At 41.5% G+C, this 26,508-nt stretch overlaps 1 protein-coding gene across 2 annotated transcripts in view; it reads right to left on the bottom strand.

Annotated features, from left to right (window-relative positions):
- Positions 1-1,611: 1,611 nt before the first annotated feature.
- The window catches only part of FHDC1 (FH2 domain containing 1), a 38,782-nt gene continuing 13,885 nt past the window's right edge, over positions 1,612-26,508 (bottom strand). For both annotated transcript variants that reach the window (XM_064148669.1, XM_064148670.1), the window contains exons 5-12: positions 17,921-18,006; positions 17,735-17,835; positions 15,088-15,158; positions 14,878-14,985; positions 13,910-13,980; positions 11,490-11,607; positions 9,133-9,297; positions 1,612-5,691 (exon numbers count right to left, since the gene is read on the bottom strand). In XM_064148669.1, the coding sequence (XP_064004739.1) occupies positions 3,646-5,691; positions 9,133-9,297; positions 11,490-11,607; positions 13,910-13,980; positions 14,878-14,985; positions 15,088-15,158; positions 17,735-17,835; positions 17,921-18,006 (2,766 nt within the window). In that variant the 3' untranslated portion in view covers positions 1,612-3,645. The remainder of the gene's footprint in view (positions 5,692-9,132; positions 9,298-11,489; positions 11,608-13,909; positions 13,981-14,877; positions 14,986-15,087; positions 15,159-17,734; positions 17,836-17,920; positions 18,007-26,508) is intronic.

Here is a 26,508-nt window from a genome sequence, read left to right as displayed (position 1 = left end):
TCTCTCATGTAGCAGCAGCAATGGCTTTTGGATGACAGTTCTTCCTGGCAGTGGACAGCCAGGGCTCTGCTGCAGTGCTGCTGAAGCAGCTTGGTCCTGCCGGCATGCGTAAAGCTGGAGGCAGCGAGCCTGGCTGAGGGTTTGCAATTACAGCCGTGGCATACGAGCTCAGGGTCAGCGCTGAACTATCATGCTGGATGCCTCCAGGCTGAAGTTGGCTCAGGTCTGGTTAAGCTGGAGCCAACGTGTGGCTGTCTGCATCTGTCCACATAGACATACCCCAAGATTAGAAAGATGCTGATAGGTTATTTCGAATGACATAGCCCAGACTTGTAAAATGTGGGAGGTGTGATGGGAACCCTTTCTCGCTTTCTTGATAATTTAATGAGCTGTTGTAATGAGGGATGCACCGAGCCCCTCATTTGTAGGCAGTTCCCACATGGGATGTGAATATTAAATTCCTCTAAGTATGAATCAGCACCTCTTACTCCCACAGCTCTTCCCCCTATCTTTCAATCTCCACCAGCCCCACAGCTCCAGATCCCCTCATGGTTCCCTGGGTTCCCTGCCATCATCGGCACCAGAACAGCCACCAAAGGAGAAAAGACCTGTCCCTGTTCACAGTCAGAAGCTCCAGCCATTTGGTAAAGCAAAAGGTCTTGGTTCTTTCTTGAAAATCAACTGCAACCAGGCTCACCCTGCGGCCCACTAGTGTTTGGGAAAGTTGCATGACATGGGAAATTAAACCTACAGGGCATCAGTCTCTGACAGCTGGTAGTTTAAATAATGAATTGGTAATTATAAACCCTTTTGAAATAAAAATGAAGTTTAAAAAAACATAAACTTCTGAGACACACCTTTTGATGGTGAAGGGCTTTCCCACGTAGACTCCACCAGCAGCCGTCACTCAGTACTGGCAGACAGCAGGTGCTTGCCACTCCGTACAGGGAGAGACACACTCACCAAACAGGAAAAGTCAGGGGCTAAGCAAGTTTGCAAATAGCAGCAATTCCAGCCCCAAAATAATTTCCATAGCAGAAAGGAGGAAGCGCTCCCTGAGGACAAGGAGGCTGGCTGGCTTTCACTTCTCTTTTGCTAGATAGATGCTCTTTTGTATGTTGTAAAGGAAAAATAATGGGGGAATGGGACAAAATATAAAAACTCAGAACTGTAGTCAAAAAGTCACCACCTGCTGCTGCAAAACAAGCTATTCTTTCTTTCCAAAGTCCTGGGAGTCATAAACCAGGGTTTCTCAATAAAGCGTGCTAAGCTAAAAGGCATGAAGACAGCAACAGATCCAGACTTGTTAGTGCCACGAACATTTGTCTTGGCCGCAGCACACAAAGTACTGCACAGAATCATAGCATCATCCTACCATCTAATGCCTTCCACGTTAAACCTAAACCCGAGCAGAAGGTCCTGCGTCAGAAATGTTCAGGAACGGAAGCTAAATTGCATGTCTCCGTATAAAAACAAACCTAGCATTTAACATGGCAGGATTTCTGCTGCAAACTCCTTCCTTCTGGGACTCTTCCACAGTGACCTACATGCAGGCTCCATTTGCTGGAGACGTCCAGAATGAATGACAAGAGCAAAACAGGGAGGAGAAAGTACAAACCTCATGCCCAGTAAATGGGAACTTTATTAAACTATCAAGTTACTCCGAAATGTATAAATGTTCCATTAAATACATTCAGTTTTCTTTTACACAGACTTATAGAAATTTATTTACATATTCCAAACATTTAAATTATTTTTCAAGCTTGCTACCAATATTTTTTTTTTAAAAGAAAAATGTCAATCATCTGCTCTTGCAGATGTGCATACATACACACAAATACAAATAAGAAGGGAGATGCTTTTGTATTTAACCCACAAGGCTGGCAGTATCCAAAAAGCTTACAGGGTTTCAAGCAAAAATTCCCTCTTGCCAACAAAAAATAAAAATCAAGCTGTAGAAATTCTCCCTGTGGGACAAACTCAAACAAGAGGCCCTGTGCAATACTTCAAGGTGTTTGGGTATGATGTCTGCATCAAGATTTGCTGGTACGTGGGAAGAGCTAAAGGCTCCTTGCCAACTTCAAAACACAAAGCTAGCTGTCCCTGATACTAGCCCATGAGAAGCATGTGAGCAATTAAATGGCTCATTCTCATTGAACTGTGCTCTCCCAGCACTGAGGGATGTAGAGCAGACATACAGATCTACCACTAGCAAGTCAATGCCACTTGTCCAAAGAGATTTTCCTTTAATTTTTCAGTTTTAGTCTTAAATGAGGCTTCATTCACAAGTGAATAAAAAGGCAACTCTTTAAATAAAATGCTCAGGAGAACAGCAATCAGTTCCCCCACCTACATACATTTCTTTTGGGAAGATGCATAGCATGCTGAGCAAGTTTTCCCTCATTCTCTGTACTTTAGTCTGACAGGAGTTAAAATCTCTATCTGCAGGGAAAAAAAAAAGAGGTGTTTTTATTTTGTAAAAAGCTTATCAAATAGGAGTTTAAGTCATCTTTTAGAGCCTTTAAACATTAAAATCCACATTCAAAGCAACCAAGGAAATCTACAAAAACATTGTCATGCTTAAGCTCTGTGTTTCATGCTAAATATTCATGTTGACGAGGAAAGAGAGGGCAGAAGGAGGCAGGGAAATTAATGGCTCCGTCAGAGCCATTGCAACATTCAAGTAATTTGGTAGCAGATAAACCAGTGGAAACACAGAATGGTAAGAAAGTGCTCTGCACTACATTGCAGCCTTCAAGAGTGGAACTGCAAACATCCTTGATATGTATCATAAATATATGGCACTTCTGTATGACCAAAAGCTGGCAAGTTTGCTCGTGACCAAAACTAGTCAGGAGTAGTCATCATCCCAATGGTTACTGATGGCCCTTCCAACAGGTACAGCCTCCAGCTGTCCTACTTGATGCAGCATCAGCCATATTATTTGTGCATGCAAGACAATGCTGCCACATTCTTGGAGAATAGACCTCCTGCCCAGCAGAAAGCCACGTCCAGGCACACATACACATTCATAAAACATGCTATAAATTCTTCAGTGAGGTTCAAGACAGCCACAAACAGCAAATGTCTTGGTTTACTATTTTTTGGCCAGCAGTTCCCAGTCTGTCCAATTGCCAGCAATGGACTTTGCAACAGGCAAGAAGGGTTCCTGAATCCAAGGGTTTGAAAGCAACGGAAAGCACAATCACCTAAGTTTGTTTTCAGTACTGTTCCACAGGATTCACTTTGACATCAAATAAGGAACCAACCTGCACAAGGGCTGGAGTCTTAGTAATAGTTTTATATACACAAAAACTGGCCTTTTTCCATGTTTTCTGTCACAATGCTTTTTATCTTGTAGTTTAACTTCTTCAAACTTTTTGGCTTTTGGTGACTTTCTGTATCACAACTAAGTACAGATTTGCTGTTACACTCACGTTCCATCACAGTAGCTTCAAATACATTCAAATTTGTTAAAAAGGATTAAGACCAGAACACAACTACTTGCCCTATTCCAATGGTGTGCTGTACTTAATGAGCACATGATGCTGCTTATTGGCAGTGTTACTGTTTTAAGCAATTTCCTAACAGACATCCAGTGCTTGAACACATGTTCACATTCCAAGACTCGAAAACCCCTCTGCCTTATTTCAGTAGTGGCTTCAGTATTTTACCAATTGTGGTCCGGTTTGCATCCTTCAGTTTAAGAGAGGCTTTTTCTCCTGCTCCTTGCTCCTTTGGTGCAGGCTCTACTTTAGTGCTGACAGCTTCTCCCTGCAGGATGCTTCTTCCAACCACTCTGGCACTATTTGCTCTCTTTAAGGTACTCACACTGTTCTCCTTTGGACCTGGATCGTCAGAGGTTGCTGCTGCTTTCGCCTTAGGCAGTCGTTGGGACACAGACCTTGTGATAGGTGGAGGCCTGGATGAGCTGGATAGATCCACTTTTGCACGCTTTGAGGAAGAAGCCACCGTATTCCTTGCAAAGTTTGGGACAGCGGATGGTGTTTTGGGAACAGTGACTGTGGCAACCTTAGTGTCATCTGCAGGAGTCTGGGGTTTTACAGTGGAGCGACACATCTTTGCTTCATCTGCCTTTGATTTGCCATTATTCCTAACAGGTTTAGAGCTCGGCTTCTTGAGAGATACTCTGTCCCTCTCAAAATGAGCACTGCTTGAGGTGACAGTGCCTCTTTGTAACTTTGGCTCTTCTACTGACATGCTATGCCTGTAAGGGCTTCTTGGCAGGGTGTCCGTTGTGCCTCGGACAGAGCTGCGACGGGACAGTCGACTTTCCACTGCACTGGTTTCACGAACTGCCGGCTTGGCCTCTGGCTTTTTTACACTGCTCGGTGCTCTGTTTGACCGAGAAATAGGCACCACCTTCCTCATACTTTCATTCTCAGAGGCATTCAAAGTTCTTACAGGTCTGGAGGCAACTGTGTGGCTCGGGCGAGTGCCAGTAGGTTTTGAGGAGTTTGGAGACCTGTCTTTTAGAGAGTTTCTCTTTGGTCCTGCTGGGTCTTTAGTTTTCACAGGCTTTTCTTTAGGAAGGGGGTGCTTGCTATTGGCATCATCCTTATCATTTGTGGAAGCGTGAAGAGACAGATCCTTGGCAGAAGAAGAACTCATGTTTGAAAAGAATGTTCGAGCCCTGTCCTGAGTGTCATTCCCAGAAAAGCGTGCTTTGACAGCCTCACTTCTTATTCCATTTCCTGCTGATTTAAAACCGCTTCCCTCTTCAGAGTCCAATGTCAAAGAACAATCAGTTGTTGTATCTGATGCATAGAACACTGGCCCATCTTCCCTACTTCCTGAAACACTTGTATCCATAGACACTGGGCTGCTGCTGCTGGGCTCTGAAGCTTCACTCTTGCACTCCGCTGCCTTGGCTTTACGGCTGTGGGCCTCTCTGGAACTTCGGCACACTGGGGGTAGGTCATCATCGGCAGTGCTAAGGGAATGAAAACTTAGATCATCTAAAGTCTCCAAGTCTGTTCCACCGGCATCCTCCACATACAGTAAAGGTGTATCCTCTGCAGGCTTTGCTCCTTGAATATCAAACTTACGTAACCCTTTAACAAGTTCATGCTCCTCGATTGCAAGGGCTAGTGCATTTATATCTGTGGACTCCTCACAGGACACATTGGAAGTGTGCCTGTTGTAGGCAGTACTCCTCTGTGAGTAATGGGCACCAGGACTGGTTGAGTCACTGAATTGACTGGGCTGAGCTGGAGGTACCTGCAGCAGGCCACCACTTTTCAGTTTGGTTTCAGATTGTTGGTGTAAGTGCAAAGTATTCAAGTTGAGATCTCTTGTTTCTTTGGATTCGGCCCAGGCAGTGTTTGGTCTTGCTTGTCGGGTGTTTGCACGCGGAAGGCTGTTAAACTTGTTTGGGTCCTCATCTTTGGAGATTTCCAGGAAACTCTGCAACTCCCTGTCTGCAGTAATCCCCAAAGAAAGTCGAGAGCGTTTAGAATTAGGGTTTCTGTATGAAGGGCTTTGAGGTCTCTGCTGCAAGAAGGGAAGAAATTCTTGAAGTCCTTTTTTGGCCAGCATCTCCACATCATTTTCACTGCTGCTCCGCCCAAAGCTCCCAAGCTCTCCAGCTGCCCAAGATCGACGTTTCTCCTCCAACTCCTTTTGCCTTTGCAGACTATGAAGTTCCTGGATCTCTCGTTCTCTATTTTCCTGATGAGGAAAAGCAAAAACACATGTCTCAGAGGACAGTATCCAAAGCATTGGAACAAATTCTTCATCTTCCCATGCAGTTAGCCCCTACTGCTATCATACTTCCCCCCAGCCCCCAACAAATACACACAAGAAATAACCATGGTAACCACAGCCTGCTTAGAGAGCAGTTCCCTGCATAACTAATGCCAGCAACACATCAGTCTGGTCAGCATAACAAAAAAAAGCAAAAATGCCTCCAGAGACCAAGAATGTGACCTGTCAAATGCAACTGAGGGTCAGTTACAGGCATACCATTCCAGCTATAGGATGGAGAGCATTTAGTCCCCACTAAGTTTAAAGCTGGCAGTTTTATCAGGCGAGTGAAACTCTACCTGCTCACTATGTTGGTATTTTAAGACAAACTTGCCTGAAGAGTACACAGCCAATGTATTCCTTCCATCCTTCCTTATTACAATTGCAATTGTTCCTCACCAGGTGCAGTTTCTACAGGGTGCTACTTACCTCTGACTTGAACATAACCAACTAGAAATTTTGGGAAGAAGATGTTACTTAATCTCATACGAAAGCAAATCCAAAAGTTTACACAATGTCTCAATGATTATTACTGAGACATCAACTGATAGCACTCAAAGACCATTAATCAAGGCCTCACTCTAGTTTTGGATCTTGTATTCACTGTTGGCTTCAAAAGCTGGCAACTATTGCACAGAAGTTGCCCAGGGCAGGCTGGAGATTTTGGCAGCTAGGCTGAGGGGTTTTGGTTCAGGAAGCCACACAAAGATATAGTTTGTATTTGAAATACAACATAGTAACATCTTTTTACTAAAATCACTAGTAGTGCATTACTGCAAATATCAACATTCTGTCACCCCTAGGCTTTAGATTTAATCTAGCTGAGCCTTTGGTTGAACTTTCCAGGTTATTTTCTAAAACAGAGAACCTAATTTTCTAGAGCCAGTACAGCTGTAGCAAAAGAAAGGAAGAGATGAATCTTGGCAGAGGGTTCAAAAATTACATGATTTTCCAGTATGTTGTTAAATCTGTTCTAAGTAATGACACACTGTTTAAAAAAACACACCTATATTTGTCTGAAGCACTGTCTAGTTTGATCTCCCCATTGTTGTGACAAGGGAAGAGCTGCACAACTAGAAAAAGTTGCTTGAAAGCTTTCAGTAAACAAAAGAATAATGCTGAACCTCTTTTTGATGAGCGGGTTAATTTACACCTTGTGAGACACACTGAGTTCTGAAAGCTAAGATGCAGGAAAGACCTAAGAAATCTGAACAATTATGAAAGGAAAAAGGGAAAAACTTGCATCTGAGGAAAAACACCTGTGAGAGGGAGCTTTCCTTCACAGGTATGGAATTATAGAATGAATTCCTGCCAAATGCTAAAGCTCAATTTTGAATACCCCATTGTAAAAATAAATGGTTAAAAATAATTGTAGATATTATTATCACAGAATCATAGAATCAACCAGGTTGGGAGAGACCTCCAAGATCATCCAGTCCAACCTAGCACCCAGCCCTACCCAATCAACGAGACCATGGCACTAAGTGCCTCATCCAGGCTTTGCTTGAACACCTCCAGAGACGGTGACTCCACCACCTCCCTGGGCAGCCCATTCCAATGGCAAAAAATTCTCTTTGTGAAGAACTTCCTCCTAACATCCAACCTATACTTCCCTCGGCATAACTTGAGACTGTGTCCCCTTGTTCTGTTGCTGGTTGTCTGGGAGAAGAGACCAACCTGCACCTGGCTACAACCTCCCTTCAGGTAGTTGTAGACAGCAATGAGGTCACCCCTGAGCCTCCTCTTCTCCAGGCTAAACACCCCCATCTCTCTTAGCCTATCCTCATAGGGTTTGTGTTTCAGGCCTTTCAAGAGCCTTGTCGCCCTTCTCTGGACACGTTCCAGCACCTCAGCACCTCTCTTGAATTGGGGATCCCAGAACTGGACATAGTACTCAAGATGTGGCCTTACCCAAAACATGTTTCAGGAGGTTTTATTCAAATGAACTATTTTAAGCACACACAGACATGTTAAAAACTTTTAAAACAGGTTTAAAGATCTGAAATACGTGCACATGGCCACTGCGGCGCGAGCCATCTTTTTAGACTGCTGACTCTGCTGTGCCAACATCACATGCACTTGTCAGAAATGCAGTCTTCATTCTGAACTGTTCTGTTAATTTTGTAGGGACCCCTTACCAAAGAGCCTAACCTCCACAAAACACCTAGTAAGCAAGTTTTCTCAGTGTCTGCAAATAAGATCATTTCTAGTGTAACTACTTACTATGGAGGGAAGGAGGAAGGATCTCCACTGGATGTAGAATAGCTATCCAACAACCACTTGCAATGTATGACAATGAGTTAAATTCCTAGTCTCAAATAAACAAACATCTATGAGTGCAGTCACCCCTTTCTACAATGTCTGCAATAGTTACCACCATTTGGTTTTATATGTTTGCAGAACATTCACACACACGACTGACTGCTTGCTGTCTTGGGTGGTAAAGGTCAGGTCAGCTAATGGCACACTAGGCGTGCTAGCTGAACATCCTGTCAGCTTGCTACCAATCAACTTTGTGCTCGTTTCTGAACTGAACCTCTTAAACACAGTGCTGTCAAATGCAGATTACCTAAGACAGAAAAATAAAGAAATGTGTGGCTACATCTAATTGATGCCATTTATAAGATCTAAAAACCATTATTTGTAACAATATGCAAACTTTGCTGAATCAAAACTGTAGCCAATATTAATATTGCTCCTTTGTCTTAGCATACTTCTACAATTATCTGGGACCAGTTTGGGATACTTTGCAAATCGAATAGTCACACCAGGGCTGAGTTGGTGCTGTAGATCTGTTTCATTTCTTGAGTTTTCATCTACAAAAACATTTGAAAGAGTGAAGTAGTATATGTGGTCCTTACACGGCAAAGTGTGTCTGGCCATGTGAAAGAGGGCAGTGGGAAGCCTGAGCTGGCGCTGATTCAGTCTGGTAAGTCTATGTGATGGGGTGACATATCTCAAGGCCTTTCCAGTGGTCTAATGTTATCAGTCCAACACCTAAACAGGGAGTCTGTGCAATCTGTCTCACTGCTCATCTTACTGTTTCACTAACCTCACTAAAAGAAGAGGAAGCAGCACACCTACAAGCACACCAATAGACTACCCTGACGTATCATCTCAATGGTCTAGTACACCTGCAGCAGAAGATGCAGTGCCAAGGGACTGCACAGGGAGCGTGACAGAACAATCATTTCTTGCCTGGCTACTGGCAAGGAATGCCTACGAGAGGGCAGTCTGCTGTAGCCATTTCAGCAAATACATGAAATACCACAAGCTATAAAATGTCCCCTAATAAGAAGAAACAATCCAATTCCCGTGAGCTGATACCTGTTTCAGATGTATGATAAACTTATTCACTGCTCTCACCTTAACAGCCTTGTTGAATCTTACGCAGAAGTCCCTAAATATCTGGAAACATTCATCCAACTTCATAGTTTCTTTGTCTTCACAGAAAAAGTCAATGAGAGCATTTCCCTCCTTTTGTAATTCTCGTTTCTGGTGTTCAAGCTCCTTTAGATGTCTTATGGCAAACTGTAGCAAAAAACACATTATGGTATGAACCAGGCAGAAAAACTGAAGTCACAACAGGTCATGTATATAGTAGGAACTTAAGAAATTCATGTTCCAGCCTAAGAGCTGTTACAGAGACCAGGGAATAACACTCTGAAGGAGAACTCCTCCTAACAAAAGGATATATGTCATTTCAGCAAATTGAGTAAGGAAGGGCAGGGAAAACAGATCAATCGAAATGTAAATTTTAGTGACTAGGATACAAACCAGGCAAAGCCTCAAAAGCCCTTGAGCCTGGAACTTCAATTTTTAGATGAGTAAGATCAAATACTGTACTAGAACAACAACAGACTACCTGGGAACCCCTTGCAAGTTCCACATGCCTCATTTTCCCATTACTCCTTTGCCTTTCAACTAAGCAGAAACAGAATATTCCTCCATCCTCACTCTTCTCCAAAAACCATGTGCACAAATTCATGGATATACATTACAAAATCACCTTGTTCATCCTAGACCAAAATAACAAAAGGCTTTCATACCACAAAAACAAGGAATTCCTGGAAATGTGTGTATTTTGAGACACCCAGAAAATGTTCCCTTAATGCAGAATTTGGAATTGTTAAGTGTAGAGCTGTACAGGTAGGTTTGGAGGAGATTAGTGGAAAAAAGTTCAAGAGGAAGAAAACAAGGCTGTGGTTAGATTTTGAGCAGATCTACTTTAAATGCTTTCAGCACTTGCTTCACCATCAGCATCACCATTCACTGCCATTCTTGCACAATTCCAAATCAGAGACCTCCACATGTGGCTCAAAGTAACACGAGGAAAAAAGTGTTCTCTGACATGAAGTCATGATCACTGAAATACTTTAGATGTTGCAACCCCAAGATGGCAATAGGCAGCTGAGGCATTGGTGATCATTTAAGTCAACCCTGCTGTCAGAAAGTTACTTGGCTAATTACACCAGTAAGTAGGGCAGAATCGAATCGGACTTGTTAGCCTTTCAAAAAACACCCAACCAAACCCCAAAAAAGCACCCAATAAAAAGCTGAAGGTGGACAATTGATAAAAGCATCCATAGAAAATTGGTTCCACATATTTCAGTAATGTATTCACAAGGATGAGATAATGAAAGCTGACTTTCAAATCAGCTTGGTTATCACCTGTAATTTGGAAACAAAAACCGGAAGCATTTATGTAAGGTATGCATTTGTAAAACGATTTTTTTCCCCCAACATTTCTTTTGGAATGTGGCCTAAACAAGGTTGTAATGTTATATAAAACCAGCTATTAAATACATTAAAAAATATTAAAAAAATCCTCAACATGTTAGAACATAACATTAAAGAGTCTGGGTGTGATGGATGAAAGCCAACAATTCAGAGTGAACGAGGACAGGTATTTTAATCTTAACCCACCCCTTTCTTCATCTGCTTCTCATCTCCTGAAATACAGCAGGGACTATTAACTACATTTGCAAGTTGAAAACCAGGGCGGGTTAAGTTCCAGCTCAACACCTACTGTCTTAATTTTATTAATTATCTATAGCACAAACCAGAAAAATCATTTAATTGAAGTACAAGATGTGTTTCTCATCATCACGTACTCAGAAAATACCATGAACTCTGCTTCAAGGTTCAGTGCTACACGCATTCTTGTTCATAAAATCATTGCAGTACTAAATAAAAACAAATCACACACAAGTAATGGTATAGCTCAGAATAATACACTCTGTGCTAAGGGTAAATTAGCAGAGAAAACAGTCCCTTAATCTTCCAGATTGTAACAATATGTTTTCAGTCCCCCAACAATCAGGATATTCAGATATACAGCACGGCCTCAGCTAAAACTGGCATGCACCAGTATAACTTAACATGGAGATACTACATTCTGGACAGCTGCAAAGTACAATACCAGAGACCAGTCCAAACTGTCTTATATTTTAACTGCTGATCTTCATCAGCCATTTCACAGGCATTAAGCACACTTGCCTAACAAGCCTTGGGCAAGGCACACTCACTATCCCTCCCTGTAAAAATACAGTCCTTCCAACATTCTTACTTGACAAACAGCACATAGTTGAAACACCTTTGTACAACTGATAAGGTGGACATATTAGCACAATGCTTCTGTTTATTAACATGTTCACACAAACTATATTCAGCTGAGGAATGCTTCTGTATTCAGGCGACAGTAACGTGGCTATCCTACAAACCTGGAGAAAGCTTTCCATCTGGTGAAAGAGTTTTGGGTCTCTCCGAATGCTGTCTTTAACAGATATTGCCTTGAAAGACAGTGAGTGGAGCTCCGCTTCAATATTATCAATGGATAACCTAAAAATAGCATATATAAAGAATGTTTATCAAGGAGGAGGGAGTTGCCCACAGGTTAGCCACAATATGCTTCAAAAGTGGATGTTTAATATGAGGCGCAACCTGGCTATCAAACAAGACCTGCCTGTTCAGGAAATCTTTCCAGAGTAGACACCAAAAGTTATGAGGGAGATAAGCACATTTCTTCTTATTTGCAACCTGAAAAGATTCCCATGGGGTGTGGTTTCGTGATTAACTTCAGCTAGTTCCATCCAATCTAACCATAAGAAAAGGTAATGCTGCCCTGACACTGACCAGGTGCTCCTTTTCTCTCTCCCTGGTGCCTGGCACTCATTTTCTAGATGGCCAGCCACATCTGTGTACTTAAAATTAACTAGGAAAAGGGAAAAACCAATCTGCTTCCAGATGGATCACTCACTTGCTCCAGCTGCTAACATGGCTGTTTAAGTGCAGAAGCTGACACAAAAAGGGAGTCAGAAGAGACTGTCAGCCAAGGCTACCCATTTTGGCAGCAGCATTTGGCATCACAAAATTGCACATAAAGTTCTTCTAAGCTGTCTCAGCAGCATTTAATCCTCCTATCGCATACCAGCAGCAGAACTGCTCCTGTGGAGAACTCAAAAATCAAAGACCACAGGAAAAAGCTCTGATATGTTGTAATATAAACTTTATCCTGAGAGACCCACACTCCATACAATGGGAGCTTCCACCCAAATCTCTCAGTCATTTGAGGGCAGATGCTTCTAAATCTTTGGCATTTCCTTCACAAGAGACCTGAGCTTTGCATAGGAGTTGAGGCACTACAGTTTCCAAAATGATAAAAATTAATAGCTGTACACTTGCTCCTGATTAAGGTCATTTCACCAGCAGCATGCCTTTAAAACAGCGATGCTGAAAAATTTGTAGCAGACAGACTGAAGTCCACAGGGCAGTGGATAGTGACAGCATGCTTAAGTTTGTCAGTGAACAGACAAATAAATATAATGTGTGCTGATTTTAGTCTGCTTCCTTCACCTGCAAAGGTTAGCTCCCTGTTCTGGGCAGGTCATGAGTGGTTTTGCAAGTGAGAAAAGCAGTAGAAGATACAAGGTTATGTCCTCATGATCATGACAAGGAAGAGGATGGTCTACAAGTAAAGAAGGGAAGACAAAAAAAAGCCCCAAAACCCAAACAAAACCAAAATACACTGACAATTGTTTTAACATGCTCTAATTGGGAGGATTTATGAGCAACTTGTACATGACAGTTGGCTCCAGTAAAGATCTTCCGCATGCCCAATGGTGAGACATGAATTTCATTTTGCATCATTTTCCTGTACAGAGTGCATTCTCTGAATAGGTTTCAAAATGTGTTACAACGGAATATTTTCAAAACACAAATGTGATCAAAGTGGTTGAAAAAAACACAATCACCATATTTGGGATTCTGCCTGTTCCCCTGCTGTTTGCCAGGGGGCTTGGATGCATAGAGAAGCTACATTCCCCAGCAGGCCACATGGCTGACTGCCAAAAAGGTGTGTGGGTTGAATGGCAGAAAGCCACACAGGTGGTCTCAAAAATTTTCTGATTAACTCTATGGCCACTCCTTTCCTCTGAAGATTCCAGAGTCCTTTGCAGACATTACTTAACCCTGCATTAGATCTAAGAGATTGAACCCACTTTATAGCTAGAAAAGAATGTAAATAGACTGCCCAAGGCTCAAGAGTAAGGAAGTTGCAAAACTGGGGAACCAAACTCCAGCACTGCTAGCTTCCATTTTTTGGGTCTTAGATTGCACTTGCTAACTGTACTTATTTTGTGAGAAAGGTATGAATCAGGTTCAGTTTAAAATGATGCAGCTGAAGACTTTCAAATGAAAACAATAGAGAGCCCCAAAACCTTTAGATTTTTCATCCTAGACAGAAACAGAGAAGCAAACAAAGTATCCAAAAAAGCATCTAACAGAAACCAGGGCCAGTAACTGGTATCATATTTGGAAAAGCCTGCTCAGAGACAAATTTTTTCTTGAGGAATACTAGTAACATGCTTTTAGTTCAATCCCTTAAAAACAATACACATACACACACAAGTATTTGACAGAGACAAAACTACCCAAAAACTATGGAGACTGCGCTGTAAAAACCTTCACACCTGAAGGCACATTGCAGGAATACCTGTGCTAACAAACAGAAATGAAATCCTCGAAGCCACAGTAAACATCTGTAAAGATCTCAGTTTTGGTGCCAAGACTTCTCTGAACAAGTCTCATTGGTTCACAAATAAGAAAACTCCAAGTCACAGCTCTCAGTTTTCTTCTGACTTACCTGGCGGCGTCATGAACATCCCTAATTTTTTCTGAGAAGTTGAGAAGAGCTGCATCTTTCTTTTGGGCTTCCTGAAACAAACAGCACAAAGCCAAAACACATACAATCCATTAACATTCCACCACCATGGCAAAGCCCCTGAATCCAGCAGTTCTAAAGCCTCTGGAAGGGCACTTAAAGGTTACTCTCCTGCACTGTTTTTCCTCCTGTTCAATCCTAACACAATTGAGCAGAGGACACTCCTTAACAAAAGGCAGAGATCAGAACTGGAAACTTTAAACAACAGCTTCCATTTTGCAGCGTATGATAACTGTTTCTGCCAGTGAATGCAAGCCACACGTATTAACAGGGAAAGTCAGGGAAAGACAATTTACTGATGCCCATTGTTCAAGAAGGCTCAGTGTTTCCTGCACAAACACCAATTAATTCCTTATTGTCAGGTGACTGAAAATCTGTTAAGCCAGTTTGTACACAGATAACCAAAGTCATATATAGAAGCACTTAAATTCTGTCCCTGCTAAAATCAGTGTGTGAAAGGGAACAAGGGTCATTTGAAAAAAGCCTTCAGCAGCTTGAAAAATGCACGTTGGTCACGGGGGGGGGGGGGGGGGGGGGGAACAAACCTATTACCAAAAACACTGCTCAAAAGAATCAACAGGAAGACTGAAAGAATATTTATCAAAATAAATCACTTCCACAGAGCAGGAATTCAGGACAATAAAAAAAAAAGCTACACTGAAGAAGGTAAAATTTTATGTGTTATAAAAACTTCTAATCTTCCATGAGCTTCTGGATAGGATGATCAGACATGGGTGAAATTGATGAATTCTGTGTCAGGAGGGAAAAAGGTGAAGACTAGAATCAAAACTGAAAAAAAAGCTGCTCTTTCTGAGGCACATGCTCCCTTCTGTTTCTATCATCTACATCTCTACATTTGTAGCAGTTGCAAAACAGCTTTTCTATAATACCAGAGCAACAAAATGCAGCAGACTCATCCCAGGTTTGTTTGCTTTTGTGTCGGCCAGCTTGAGCAGTGATGACAGCTTAAATCCAACAGCATTACCAGCATAACCTCCCTAAAATGAAGAGAGCAAACAGCTGAGGCATGACATCAATGGACTGCAATACTAACAAGGAAGTTTGGTCAATCAGCCATCTCCATTTTGGATGTCACTTACCGCATTCATAATATTCCCAGCCTGAAGGACCAAGTGCAATATGGAATGCAGCTCCTCACAAGTCATCAACTCTGTGAGGAACAAGAAAATTGCTGTCTAACAATAGTTGGTTCAGAAATGCACAGTTGCAAAGCTCCTCTTCATGTCAAGCTTTTATAGGTGAAAATGTTTATTTTAACATGAAACTTCAATAAACTGAAAAGGTCATGGGAAAAAAAATGCTACTATGTAATTCAAATTCACAAGCTCGGTTGACAGATCTCAAGTACATGTTCAGACTTCAGCTTAGCAAGCATAGTATTTCCAAGGCAACCTCTAGCAGCTAACAAGACATTTGAGTCCAATTCTGCAATGTGCAGTGTATCATGCAAGCAGTCAAGTATCCTCACCACCTATTAATTCCAGCATGAGGCAAGCGTTCTGGGCCCTGTAGGCTCCATTTGCCTTCTGCTGTGATTGGGCTTCTGAACAACAACTCTTTTTTTTGAGACTTAGCTATCAGGCTTGAAAAGATAACAGTGTTTAAATTTCCTTACTTAACCCACTCCCACTATGAATCATCACTTTATTTCTGTGTGATCATCAACTCGGAGCAGCACTTATTTTACTTCAGTCACATCAAAGACAATTCAGCACAACTTTATACTCTGTGTGATGGAAAGAAGCAAGCAGAACAAAATTGCCTTTCAAAGCTTTTCCATCACAGAAGCACACTTGGCAGATATTTCCATTTTTTTTGCAACATGCACAGTAGTGCTGGGTCTGAATTTGTACACCTTTTCACCCAGCCACATATGAGCAGAAAATGATACACTGGAGGATTGTCCTAGACACAAGACACAGAGACTCAGAGCAGTAAACCATTAGTAAATTTGCATTACACAAGTGGCACAGCAAACCAACTCTGACTTTGAAAATGACCATATGGCATGAAAAATTACATGGGCTCTTTTAATGTAAGGTGTTGTATTTTGCACTGATGACCTTCATAAAAGGTGGAATCCTTCTGATTGCTGTGTAAATACTTTTAAAAACTATTTTGCTTCAAAGTTTACACTCTATAGCTTACCCTGCATTTAACTACTCCACACAACGCACTCATCTATCATGTTGAGAGCAGGCAGCCCTTCTGTCATTGGTATTAGCAGCCTAAAACCAGAGAACTAATAAAATAACCTTTGATCTAAAAAGCTATAGGCCAGGAAGGAAGGAGGAAGAAAGTGTAGAGAATACAAAAGAGAATACCAAATTTCATAAGGCCAAGAGAAGGCAGCTTCTAAATATCTTGCATAGTAAGAGCCTACAACCACTTGTTGGCTAGGTGAGACTTCACAAGGCTATTTAGACCATCCTAGCATTAGACTTTAAGTAAATATTCTCTCATCTTAATTACAGGGGAAGAAACACAGGAGATAGGAATAGAAAAATAGAGTTAATTTCTAAACAACTTCAGGCTATCAACAAACCCTACAGTGAAAAGACCAAATGGAGAAGAGCACATGACACAAGTGGACTGAACACAGGAAAGCTCAGTCAGCCCAATTTGCATGACTGGCCTGATGCAGGAGCTAGAGACCAAAGTGTCTCCTCTGGAGAGAATGAATTAATCAGTTCACAGATGACCTGGGTGAAGGACATAAAGGACAACAGGGTGCAGCTGCTTTTACACGTAACACATTCCCTCACGTATGTCTATTGCTCAAAACACACAAAGAATAATGATTTGAAAGAGATTCCAATAAAAGGCTAAACTCAAACCTCAGCCCAAGCTAAGGTTTTTGAGTCAGGAAGGACTAGTTCTATCTCCACTGGTAAGAAAAATACACCAAGCTTTCTCCCTTTCACTGAAAACAACTATCCTAAGCACTGCTGCTCATCTGACTTTTTTACTGTGGTGCCCTTAAATACCACACAAGAAGCAGTCTAAGTGTTGCTCTAGAAACCTGTCAAAAAATTTGCCAGCATGAAATAGGGATTTCATATTGAGGTACAGAACAAATTGGCATTCAAGGCATTTGAAAAGGTCAGCATTGATATTTAACTGAAACCAGAAAATCAGCTATCTTCCTGCAAAGTAGAAGACAGCAGAATACCTTTTGAGTAACCTACTGCAGCATTATGAAACTTGTGAACCGTAGAGGACAGAAATGCAGAGAAACAAAGAAAAAAAACAGAAACCAAAGAAATAGCAGTGGTGTTAAGTCTCTACAATAAAGATCTGAGCTAATTGGTACTGCCACCTCAAAAGGCATCAGCATGTACAGGAATCTGGAAACTATACCATGATATCTCTCCAAGTGTGAGCAGTGAGGTGTAACAACAACATTCAACCAGCAGTGATGAGCATGAATCTGTACTCAAAAGACAACTTCTAATTTGGCCACGGGCATGTTTGCTTCTGTCAGTTTCACATACACGGCTAGTATGCTCTGGCCATGAATTCATCACCAATGTCCAAAGTCTCCAGATTTTTGATTTTGAAAGCAAAATTTCACCAGGCACACCCTGATGGCATTTGTCAGAGGGGAGTTAGCTTCCTCTTAATAGCTAAGGTACCTGAAATTCAAGCTCTAGTCTTCATAATACGGACTAATTAACATGCTAACAAAAACAAGAGTATTATGCATGTCCCAGCATGTTTAATTACCTTTTGTTGCCCGTCTTATAATTTTCATGTCATCCTGTAGAGAAGCACAGGAGGGTGAGAACTCCTTCTCTAACACCATGGCTTCAATCCTAAGAGCATAGCTGAAGCACACAAACAAACAGGTTTAGAACTGAGAGCCAAAAGAGACAATTTAACATGAACAGAATAAACCTGCTATCTCCTTACTTTGGCACCTGGATTAGTAAGTACATGAAGGAATCAGCTTGAGACAGTTTTGATACATCTCCTTCAAAGGCTTTTAATTTCTTTACCTAGAAAAGAAAAAAATTACAAACCACTAGCAAAGAATTCTATCAAAGGGTAATATTAACTTGACTTTGGAAGGAAACACACTGAAAAGCAGGAAATGTAACAAGAGGCATTAGAAGAATCTATTCAGTGACTGACTGAATGGCTTCACTGTCAAGCTCTTCTAATTTGCACACATCCCAATTAAAAAACAAACAAAGGAAAAAACAAACAAACAAACCCAACCAGTAACATTACTCTTCTCTCAAAAACCTAGCAACACAGTCCAGTGGAAAAAATACAGCATCATCCTTTCTGATTCTGCTTCATCATTCTGATTGCTGGTTAATGACTGCTCTTATCATTTTGTTTAGAACACTGGTGTTCCTCGTTCACCAGGAGACTTAGCTCTTTTCATACCAACTGGTGCATTTGCTGTTCTCTAGATGTTCCCCCTGGAAATGTTTGCTTTGGTGATTGTGAAAAATGATCCTAGAGTTTTCAACTACTGTGATATACACTTTGGAATAGCTTGAAGTTAACCGTGTATAGTATGTCCAGCTTAGGACTGCCTAGATCTCTCTGTCAGAGTGCAGTTAAGGTTTAAGTTACAGGGTCTTTGTCTTCAACCACTGCCTCTAAAACCTTTCAAGGGGTAAATTTCATGCTCTTGAGCTTTTAAAAAAGTTATTCATATGGAATATATTAAAGATAAACACAATCTTGCATTTTAAGTTATTGTTGTCAGTACATTGAGAACAACATTTATATGCAAAGGAAATGTCACTGCATTGATTTTATCAATCTTCCTTGCCAGCTCCACCAAAAATCCATGCATCTGCATGATCTGCCCACATATTTACTGTTTATTTAAATAGGAGAACTGGAAAATACATGCACATGTTTGAGTGTAACTGAAATTCTTCCCAATACAGCAACTGTGTCCAAAAGCATAGCTCACTCTCAGTTACACTACTACTTCATTCAACCAACAAGTTCACACCCAGTATCAGTTGTAAGCTTTCATCAATTTACACACCATCATCCTCCCTTCTTATAACACGATGCTTAAAGCCCATTCACAACCACATTTACACTGACAGTCTTCAGTTTTAGAAAGCATATCAAACTCTTCTCTAGAGACACACACAACATCAAGCCGTTAATAATGATGAGGTCACCACGATTTAGCAACGTATCTGTAGTGGTTTTTTTAAGCTCCATGTTCCAAATGCACCACTTAAGTTATTTTTTCTGTTTTTACAGTAAAAAAAAAGATGATTTGTAGTGGAAGACAACTTATCCTACGCTAAATCAGGGATTTGAAAGAAAATTTGGAGTAGCAGAATGATTCTCTTAACAGTTTTGTTCTGCTTAATTTTCATTCTTTTTGCACATCATAAAAAAATAGAAATGTTGAGAGCATAACAAGGAAGAGAAAAGAAAATTCACTAATTAATGCTAGAATAGGGAAAAACTTCCTTTTCAAGATAAAAACAAACACCAAAACTAACACCAAAAGAAACACCAAGAAAAACTTAGGACCAAGAAAGTGAATTCTAATCAAAGAGCAGTTTTTATTTATGGTATCTAACTCTATCTCCTAACACCCTCCCCCTCCACCATTTAATTCAAGGCACTCAGACAAAAGCCTCTTCCAAGATAAAGGGCATATCTTTTTTTTTGAGGATATAGGTGTTCAGATTTGGAGTAGTGGAGAAAACCAATCAAAAATAAAAAGCAGCCCACCATAAAACTCATCCCAAATTATCAAAATCAAGATCATATAAACCACAGGCAAGTATAGAAAACTGCAGTTTTAAGATTTAAATGAACAATGAGACATCATGAGATACTCACAGGAATGTTAACTTATTCATGCTACCTGTACTATAGTTAAACATACTCTTGTCAGTAAGTAGCGAGCAATATTATCTGTATGAAAGATTAGTTTCACAGATATTAGCTGAAACCCTATTTCTTCTACTCTATAACATTATGAAAAATTCCTGGATTGGTACAAGGGAGTAGTAAATCCTAGAATGCAGCCAGAGGAGGATGCTTCCTGTACATGCACATCAAGACATTGACAAGGCTGCTTTTTGATGGGTTCAATAAGGTGTGAATGTCACAATGAAATAAATTTTGGGCTGTAGTCTGTTTATTCAACCTTAAAACAAAGATGTTCTTATTGCCTGGTTACGCTTTTTCCAGCCCACATCAGCCTCTACTGCCTTAGCCTTAGATGTCTACCTAGAAGCAGCAAAGAAGCTCATCTAACAAGCCCAAAACTCAAGCAAGGTGGAGAATAGTGACCTATTCCACAAACAGATAAAAACACAAAACAGTTCAAAGGTCCTTTTCATCTGGAACTCAGCACAGCATAGCCTGGCTCTCCATACATACCCAGGTTTTCAGCTTGAGACACAAAATCCTCTGTTAACTTGGCCTTAAAACAGTAGATAGTCTGGGGAATAGCTAAGTTAGGACAATGATTTATTTTGTATTCACTTGTTAATACAAATTTCCTAACTGAAAATGACCAGTTATCTCACCATGAAGCAGAGAACAAAACCCAAGCCAAACCACACTATGTGCCTTAATTGACACTATACATAAACTAAAACAAACACCAAAGCTAAAAACTACTGAAACACATTTTGGCTGGCTGCTCCTATATGTTCCAAGGAAGTTTACTCAAAACCCTGTGGGATTAGATTGGACTCTTCTCTCTGTAGTCATAGTGTCCAAGTCTTTCTAAAGAGAACTGAGATTCACTGACAGCTCCTAGGGGTCAAATTCAAAAAACGAATGCAGCCAAGAAATGCAAAGAAGCTGTGGGGATTGAAAACAATGTTCACTGTTAATCAAGTGAACAGATACAGATAGGTCTATAATTAGTCTGAGAAGACAAAAGAGCTAAAAAATGTGGCTTGTTTTAAAATCACAAAGATTAACTACCACTTAGGGCCTTGACCTTCTCTCTTCATGCAGAGAGCAGCATCTTTTCCACAACAGTATGCAGCCATGCACCAAGATATGGCAGCCTAAGATACATAGACGTACTTATATATACAGAATACAACTACATTGTGTGCTCAGTTCTGCATTACTCAAATTTTGTGAAGTAATTTAATTTTCCATTACATTTATATAGGGAATATGCATTTGCACTGTCCATGCATGCCCACGCACACAAAATCAGATTTCAGATACGGAAGGTTCTCACAGATGTAATTTGCTCCATTATGAAACAGAGAAAGTCTGATCCTTCATTTGATTTGTGAACAACTGGTCCAGATGTGTCTATTTCCAGTATGTCATTATCCCTCACAGCCAGGAAAGGTACTGCATTCCTGCCACTCAAATTTTGTGTCATTTCTGTGCAATCAGTAACACTCATTTACAACTAGTGGGATTTTACTGTATGGCACAAAACAAGTATGTTGTACTCCTCCTATGTGGGATCTTGAAAAGAAGTACAGAACAGCACACCACTCATCTTCATGTATGCCTGGAAATGAGTTTTTTCCCACATCCCAATCAAATAATTGAAATATTCCCCATGTTGCAAATAAATAAGTAAAGCCAAGCAAGTGCAGTACTCCAGAGGAATAAATATTTTCTCTGATTGTTTTGCCTTTTTTTTTGCTTGTTTGTTTTTACTATTGCAAATGTTCAGGGTGCTGAAGTAAAATAGAATTAAAATCCCAAGAGGCATAACAGTGAAATCCAACTACAAGGGCACACAGGAAAGCAGCTAATGCATTAGATGGGGAGGCACCACGGGCATGTGCCTGGGCAGTGGCAAACCTCCATCAGCAAACGACAAAAGAAAACCCTGCAGCTACTGGAAGTGGCACAAAAGGAAGCAGGAGATTAAAGCTAGGAAGGGTGGTCAGCTACCTGCAGCACTGGCTGAGGAGAAGAGGGGGCAGTTAACCACACCAACGTGGTTTGAAAAAAGCAGAGCTTGTGGACAGGATCAATTCCAGTAAAACAAGTGACATATGACGAGGGCTTTAAAACAGAATATATGAGCAAAGGACAGGCCTGAGACATTACAAAGGCAGCTATGACAATGTGTTGATAACCTGGGTGTGTGTATGAGCTGATTGGCAGTATGATATGCTCTCTTCTGAAGTACAAATTCTGGCTATTCTACCTCATTAAACACTGGACTCTCCACTTTCACCAAGCCTGGGCCTGCTGCAGTGTGCAATGATATGCACATAAAAGCAGCTAAAAGCTCCTCCTCTGTTTTGGCCAGGATGCCAACAAATGAGAGCTGCCTACCATTTTAACAGGATGTGGCTAAGGAACAGCTAGCAATCTTTTTAGAAGTGGTAGAGCAGAGAAGGCCATTGCTTCAGTCACAGTAAAGGCTCCTTGGGAGAAAACATGAACTGCAAAAGGGAGGAAGCAGAGGAGATCTCAAATAGGCATTTCTTCCCCTTACAAACCAAAAGTAAGGTACAAACAGCAGGACTTCTATCAGGCCTTAAAGAAAAAGCAACGATGGAGGTACAGGCTGGATGTTAGGAGGAAGTTTCTGACAGAGTGATTGGCACTGGAATGGGCTGCCCAGGGAGGTGGTGGAGTCACCATCCCTGGAGGTGTTCAAGAAAAGACTGGATGAGGCGCTCAGTGCCATGGTCTAGTTGACTGGATAGGGCTGGGTGATAGGTTGGCCTGGATGATCTTGGAGGTCTCTTCCAACCTGATTGATTCTATGATTCTATGCAGTAAAGAGCCAGGACTTGCCACTTACACAAAAAAATCCCAACAACTTTCATGGTTGTTGGAATTTTTCATGGAAAAAAGCTGGAAAATTACAGCACTGACACCTATTTCTGCATGTAACAGGAGCTGCCATGTTAAGATACTAAGATATTAAGATACTAAGAAAAGATATTAAGATACTAAGAAAAGAAAGAACAACTTTAAAGACAAGATACTGAATGCATTTGTTAGCCTCCACTGTCAAACAGCTAGAATGTCTATCAGATGCCTGAGATAATATGGATGGAAATGATGTACAATATGCCACTAGTGTCAAATTAGTGACCAGGGAAGTTCAGGTAATGTGGATATATATCACAACGCTTCTAGATAAGGTTGGAGCATAAATCTAATGTTTATTCACACCAGAAAAACTGTAAATGTTGTTAATTAAAAAAAGAAAATGTGACAGCCCAGAGCTGCCCTCTCTGCAGCCATGACCAATAATTGTGGGTAGTTCCACTCTCTTTTTGCTTTTACAGACTTGGGATTTATGATACTGTGAAAAAGGAAGAACAGTCTCCAAACACTCTTAATGAGGTGAAGCAGATGCCTGGCAGGGGGCACCTGGCTCTCATTCCAACCTGCAAGACAACTGTGTTACTGGGATATGTGACTGCAAATACCTGACACAAAGAGGAACTGCAGAATTATATCCAGAGTTATATCAGAACAGTCATCTCTGATAACTGAATGACAACTAACCTCTTTGGATCTTACTGCTTAGCCTCTACAACAAAGCATGTCTTTATGAGAACAGGAAGCATCTAAGGTTAACTCAGGGGACTCTTGCTGAGGGCAAGTGCAATATTCTGTCAGGACAGGCCAATCTGATGACACCACCTTACCAAATCTATCTCATATGATACGATAATCAGATAAAAAACATATTGTAGGGGCTGCTAAACAGAATAGGGAACAGAAGAATAATACCACTTCCTGTAATGATTTGGGATTACTTCTGCGTAGGTGGAGAGAGGCTGTATAGTTCTGATGGCCTCCTCTTAGCTTCAATAGCTTCCCCTTAGCAAACAGTGAATCACTGTTCTAGGAGACCAGGAGCAAAGCAATGAACTAACAAAAAGAAAGGGGCATACAAGGAGAGCCATAAACATACATGTAGGGGAAAAAACACACTGAGAAACATGAACAACAAAAACTCTGAGGAACAAAATTTTTAACCTGCTGTACTAAAATCTTAAGAGCCACAGCAGTAGACAAGCTATGGGACCCACTTAATCTTTGAACACCTGAAACATGAGGACATGAAGGCACTGAAATATTTTTGCACAGCAGCAGAACCACCAGACCCACACACTTCAGATTTTCTCCCCATCTTGCCCCTCCACCCCAATTCCTCTTAGAAAACTCCAAAGAAATTAAACAACTACAGCGAGAATAACAAAAGGAAAGGGGGGGCTTTCCTCTTCCTGATGGTGAGCAAAGGCATCTCTCAAGTGCAGAACTAATGAAATACATACAAACACCTGCACAACGTGAACAAGTCTCTTCCCACCCTTCCCTTGAGAACAACAATAAATCTAATGTTCTTTAATTTCTAATACTCCTCTGTACCATAAAATCTCTTCTATTAATTTATCAAATGACTCCTAAAACGTGCTCAAGTGCTCTGGCCTGACTATGTTGACAGTCTGGCCTGTTGTCAAATAATCTGCCAGGAAATAACCTTTTCACTCTTAGCACACCTACTGGATATCTAAAGCATCTAGCTGAGTACTGCAGACAAAACTGTGACAAAATTCAACAAGTTAAAGTTCTAGCAGAATTACATTTATATCAGAATGATTTCCTACTTGTTACAAAACAACCACCATGATCTAAATCAGAAAGAAGGAAAGAGAAAAAACCCTTTCTTTCAGTCTAATTTGTTGGATTCACAAAGTTAACCAGAAGTCATTTTCAAGTCAGCATTTCACTGTCCTCCCCTGACTCTTTCAGAGGAAGGAGATAAATTCCACTTAAAACCAGAAATACATACTGAAATTCAAACGAAGAGGGAGGGAGGAATAATTTTGTGCTCCCACAATTACTATCACACCCTTTTCTTTTTAAATTAATTCTATTTCAACTTGTTGGTATCTACCCAACCCAAAAAAATACATTAAACATAACAACACCGTTTTTACAAGATGCTTTGCAAAGGCAGACCGATTTAAGGTTATATATTTGACAGCTAGTGACTGGATCTGAGATTTGCTGCTGCACAGAGGAAACAAAGTGCCTTTGACAGTATAACCTTGGAGTGATTAAGCACCCTGAGATGAGGTTGATCTGTATGCGGAAGTTAACCAGCAATTCCCCAGGTTTCAGCCATCACTTTGATGTGAATCATTCAAGCAATTTTAATGCTAATTTCGTCAAGTTTGTGGTATACATTTATCTCAAGTACATACAAATGGGTCAGTGCTAATACTTGAGCAGTCCAGGAATCCTGCATCATTAAGCAGGGCTCAGCAGGTCAGTCCACGCTCTTTAATCATGTGAATGGACTTGAAGGTTGGGACTGGGAGGGGAAAGGAACACTTCGCTTGTGGCAAGCACAGGGATGCTGCAGAAGGTACTGCTGGTAATTCTGTGCCTTTTAGCACGTCTCCCTGGAAGCACTAAGCCATACAATCTTATGGCTACTATCCAACACAGAAGTCTTTCCAGCCCTGTTTGAATCTAACCACCCAGGTCCAAAAAGAAGCATATCATAGAATCAACCAGGTTGGAAGAGACCTCCAAGATCATCCAGTCCAACCTAGCACCCAGCCATATCCAATCAACTAGACCATGGCACTAAGTGCCTCATCCAGGCTTTTCTTGAACACCTCCAGGGACAGCGACTCCACCACCTCCCTGGGCAGCCCATTCCAATGCCAATCACTCTGTCAAGAACTTCCTCCAGCCTTACCTACCCTAGCACAACTTGAGACTGTTCCTTTGTTCTGTTGCTGGTTGCCTGAGAGAAGAGACTGACGCCCACCTGGCTACAACCTCCCTTCAGGTAGTTTTAGACAGCAATGAGGTCTGCCCTGAGCCTCCTCCTCTGCAGGCTAAACAAGCCCAGCTCCCTCAGCCTCTCCTCATAGGGTTTGTGTTCCAGGCCCCTCACCAGCTTTGTTGCCCTTCTCTGGACATGTTCCAGCACCTCAACATCTCTCTTGAATTGAGGGGCCCAGAACTGGACACAGGACTCAAGGTGTGGCCTGACCAGTGCTGAGTACAGGGGAAGAATAACCTCCCTTGTCCTACTGGCCACACTGTTCCTGACACAGGCCAGGAAGCCACTGGCTCTCTTGGCCACTGGGGCACACTGATGGTTTATGTTCAGCTACTATCCACCAGTACCCCCAGGTCCCTTTCTGCCTGGCTGCTCTCCAGCCACTCAGTCCCCAGCCTGTAGTGCTGCTTGGGGTTGTTGTGGCCAAAGTGTAGAACCCTGCACTTGGCCTTGTTAAACCTCATCCCATTGGCCTCTGCCCACCCATCCAGCCTGTCCAGGTCCCTCTGCAGGGCTCTCCTACCCTCCAACAGATGAACACCTGCTCCTAACGTGGTGTCACCTGCAAAATTACTGATTTCCCCTGTCCAGATCATCTATAAAGATATTGGACAGGACTGGGCCCAGCACTGATCCTTGCGGGACACCGCTAGTGACTGGCTGCCAACTGGATGTGGCACCATTCACCACCACTCTCTGGGCCCAGCCTTCCAGCCAGTTCTTGACAGGAAGGGAA

This window comes from Pogoniulus pusillus, chromosome 9 (assembly GCF_015220805.1).
Source record: "Pogoniulus pusillus isolate bPogPus1 chromosome 9, bPogPus1.pri, whole genome shotgun sequence".
NCBI lineage: Eukaryota > Metazoa > Chordata > Aves > Piciformes > Lybiidae > Pogoniulus > Pogoniulus pusillus.
The sequence above is the reverse complement of the archived record's forward strand: the minus strand, read 5'-3'. Positions and strand labels throughout refer to the sequence as shown.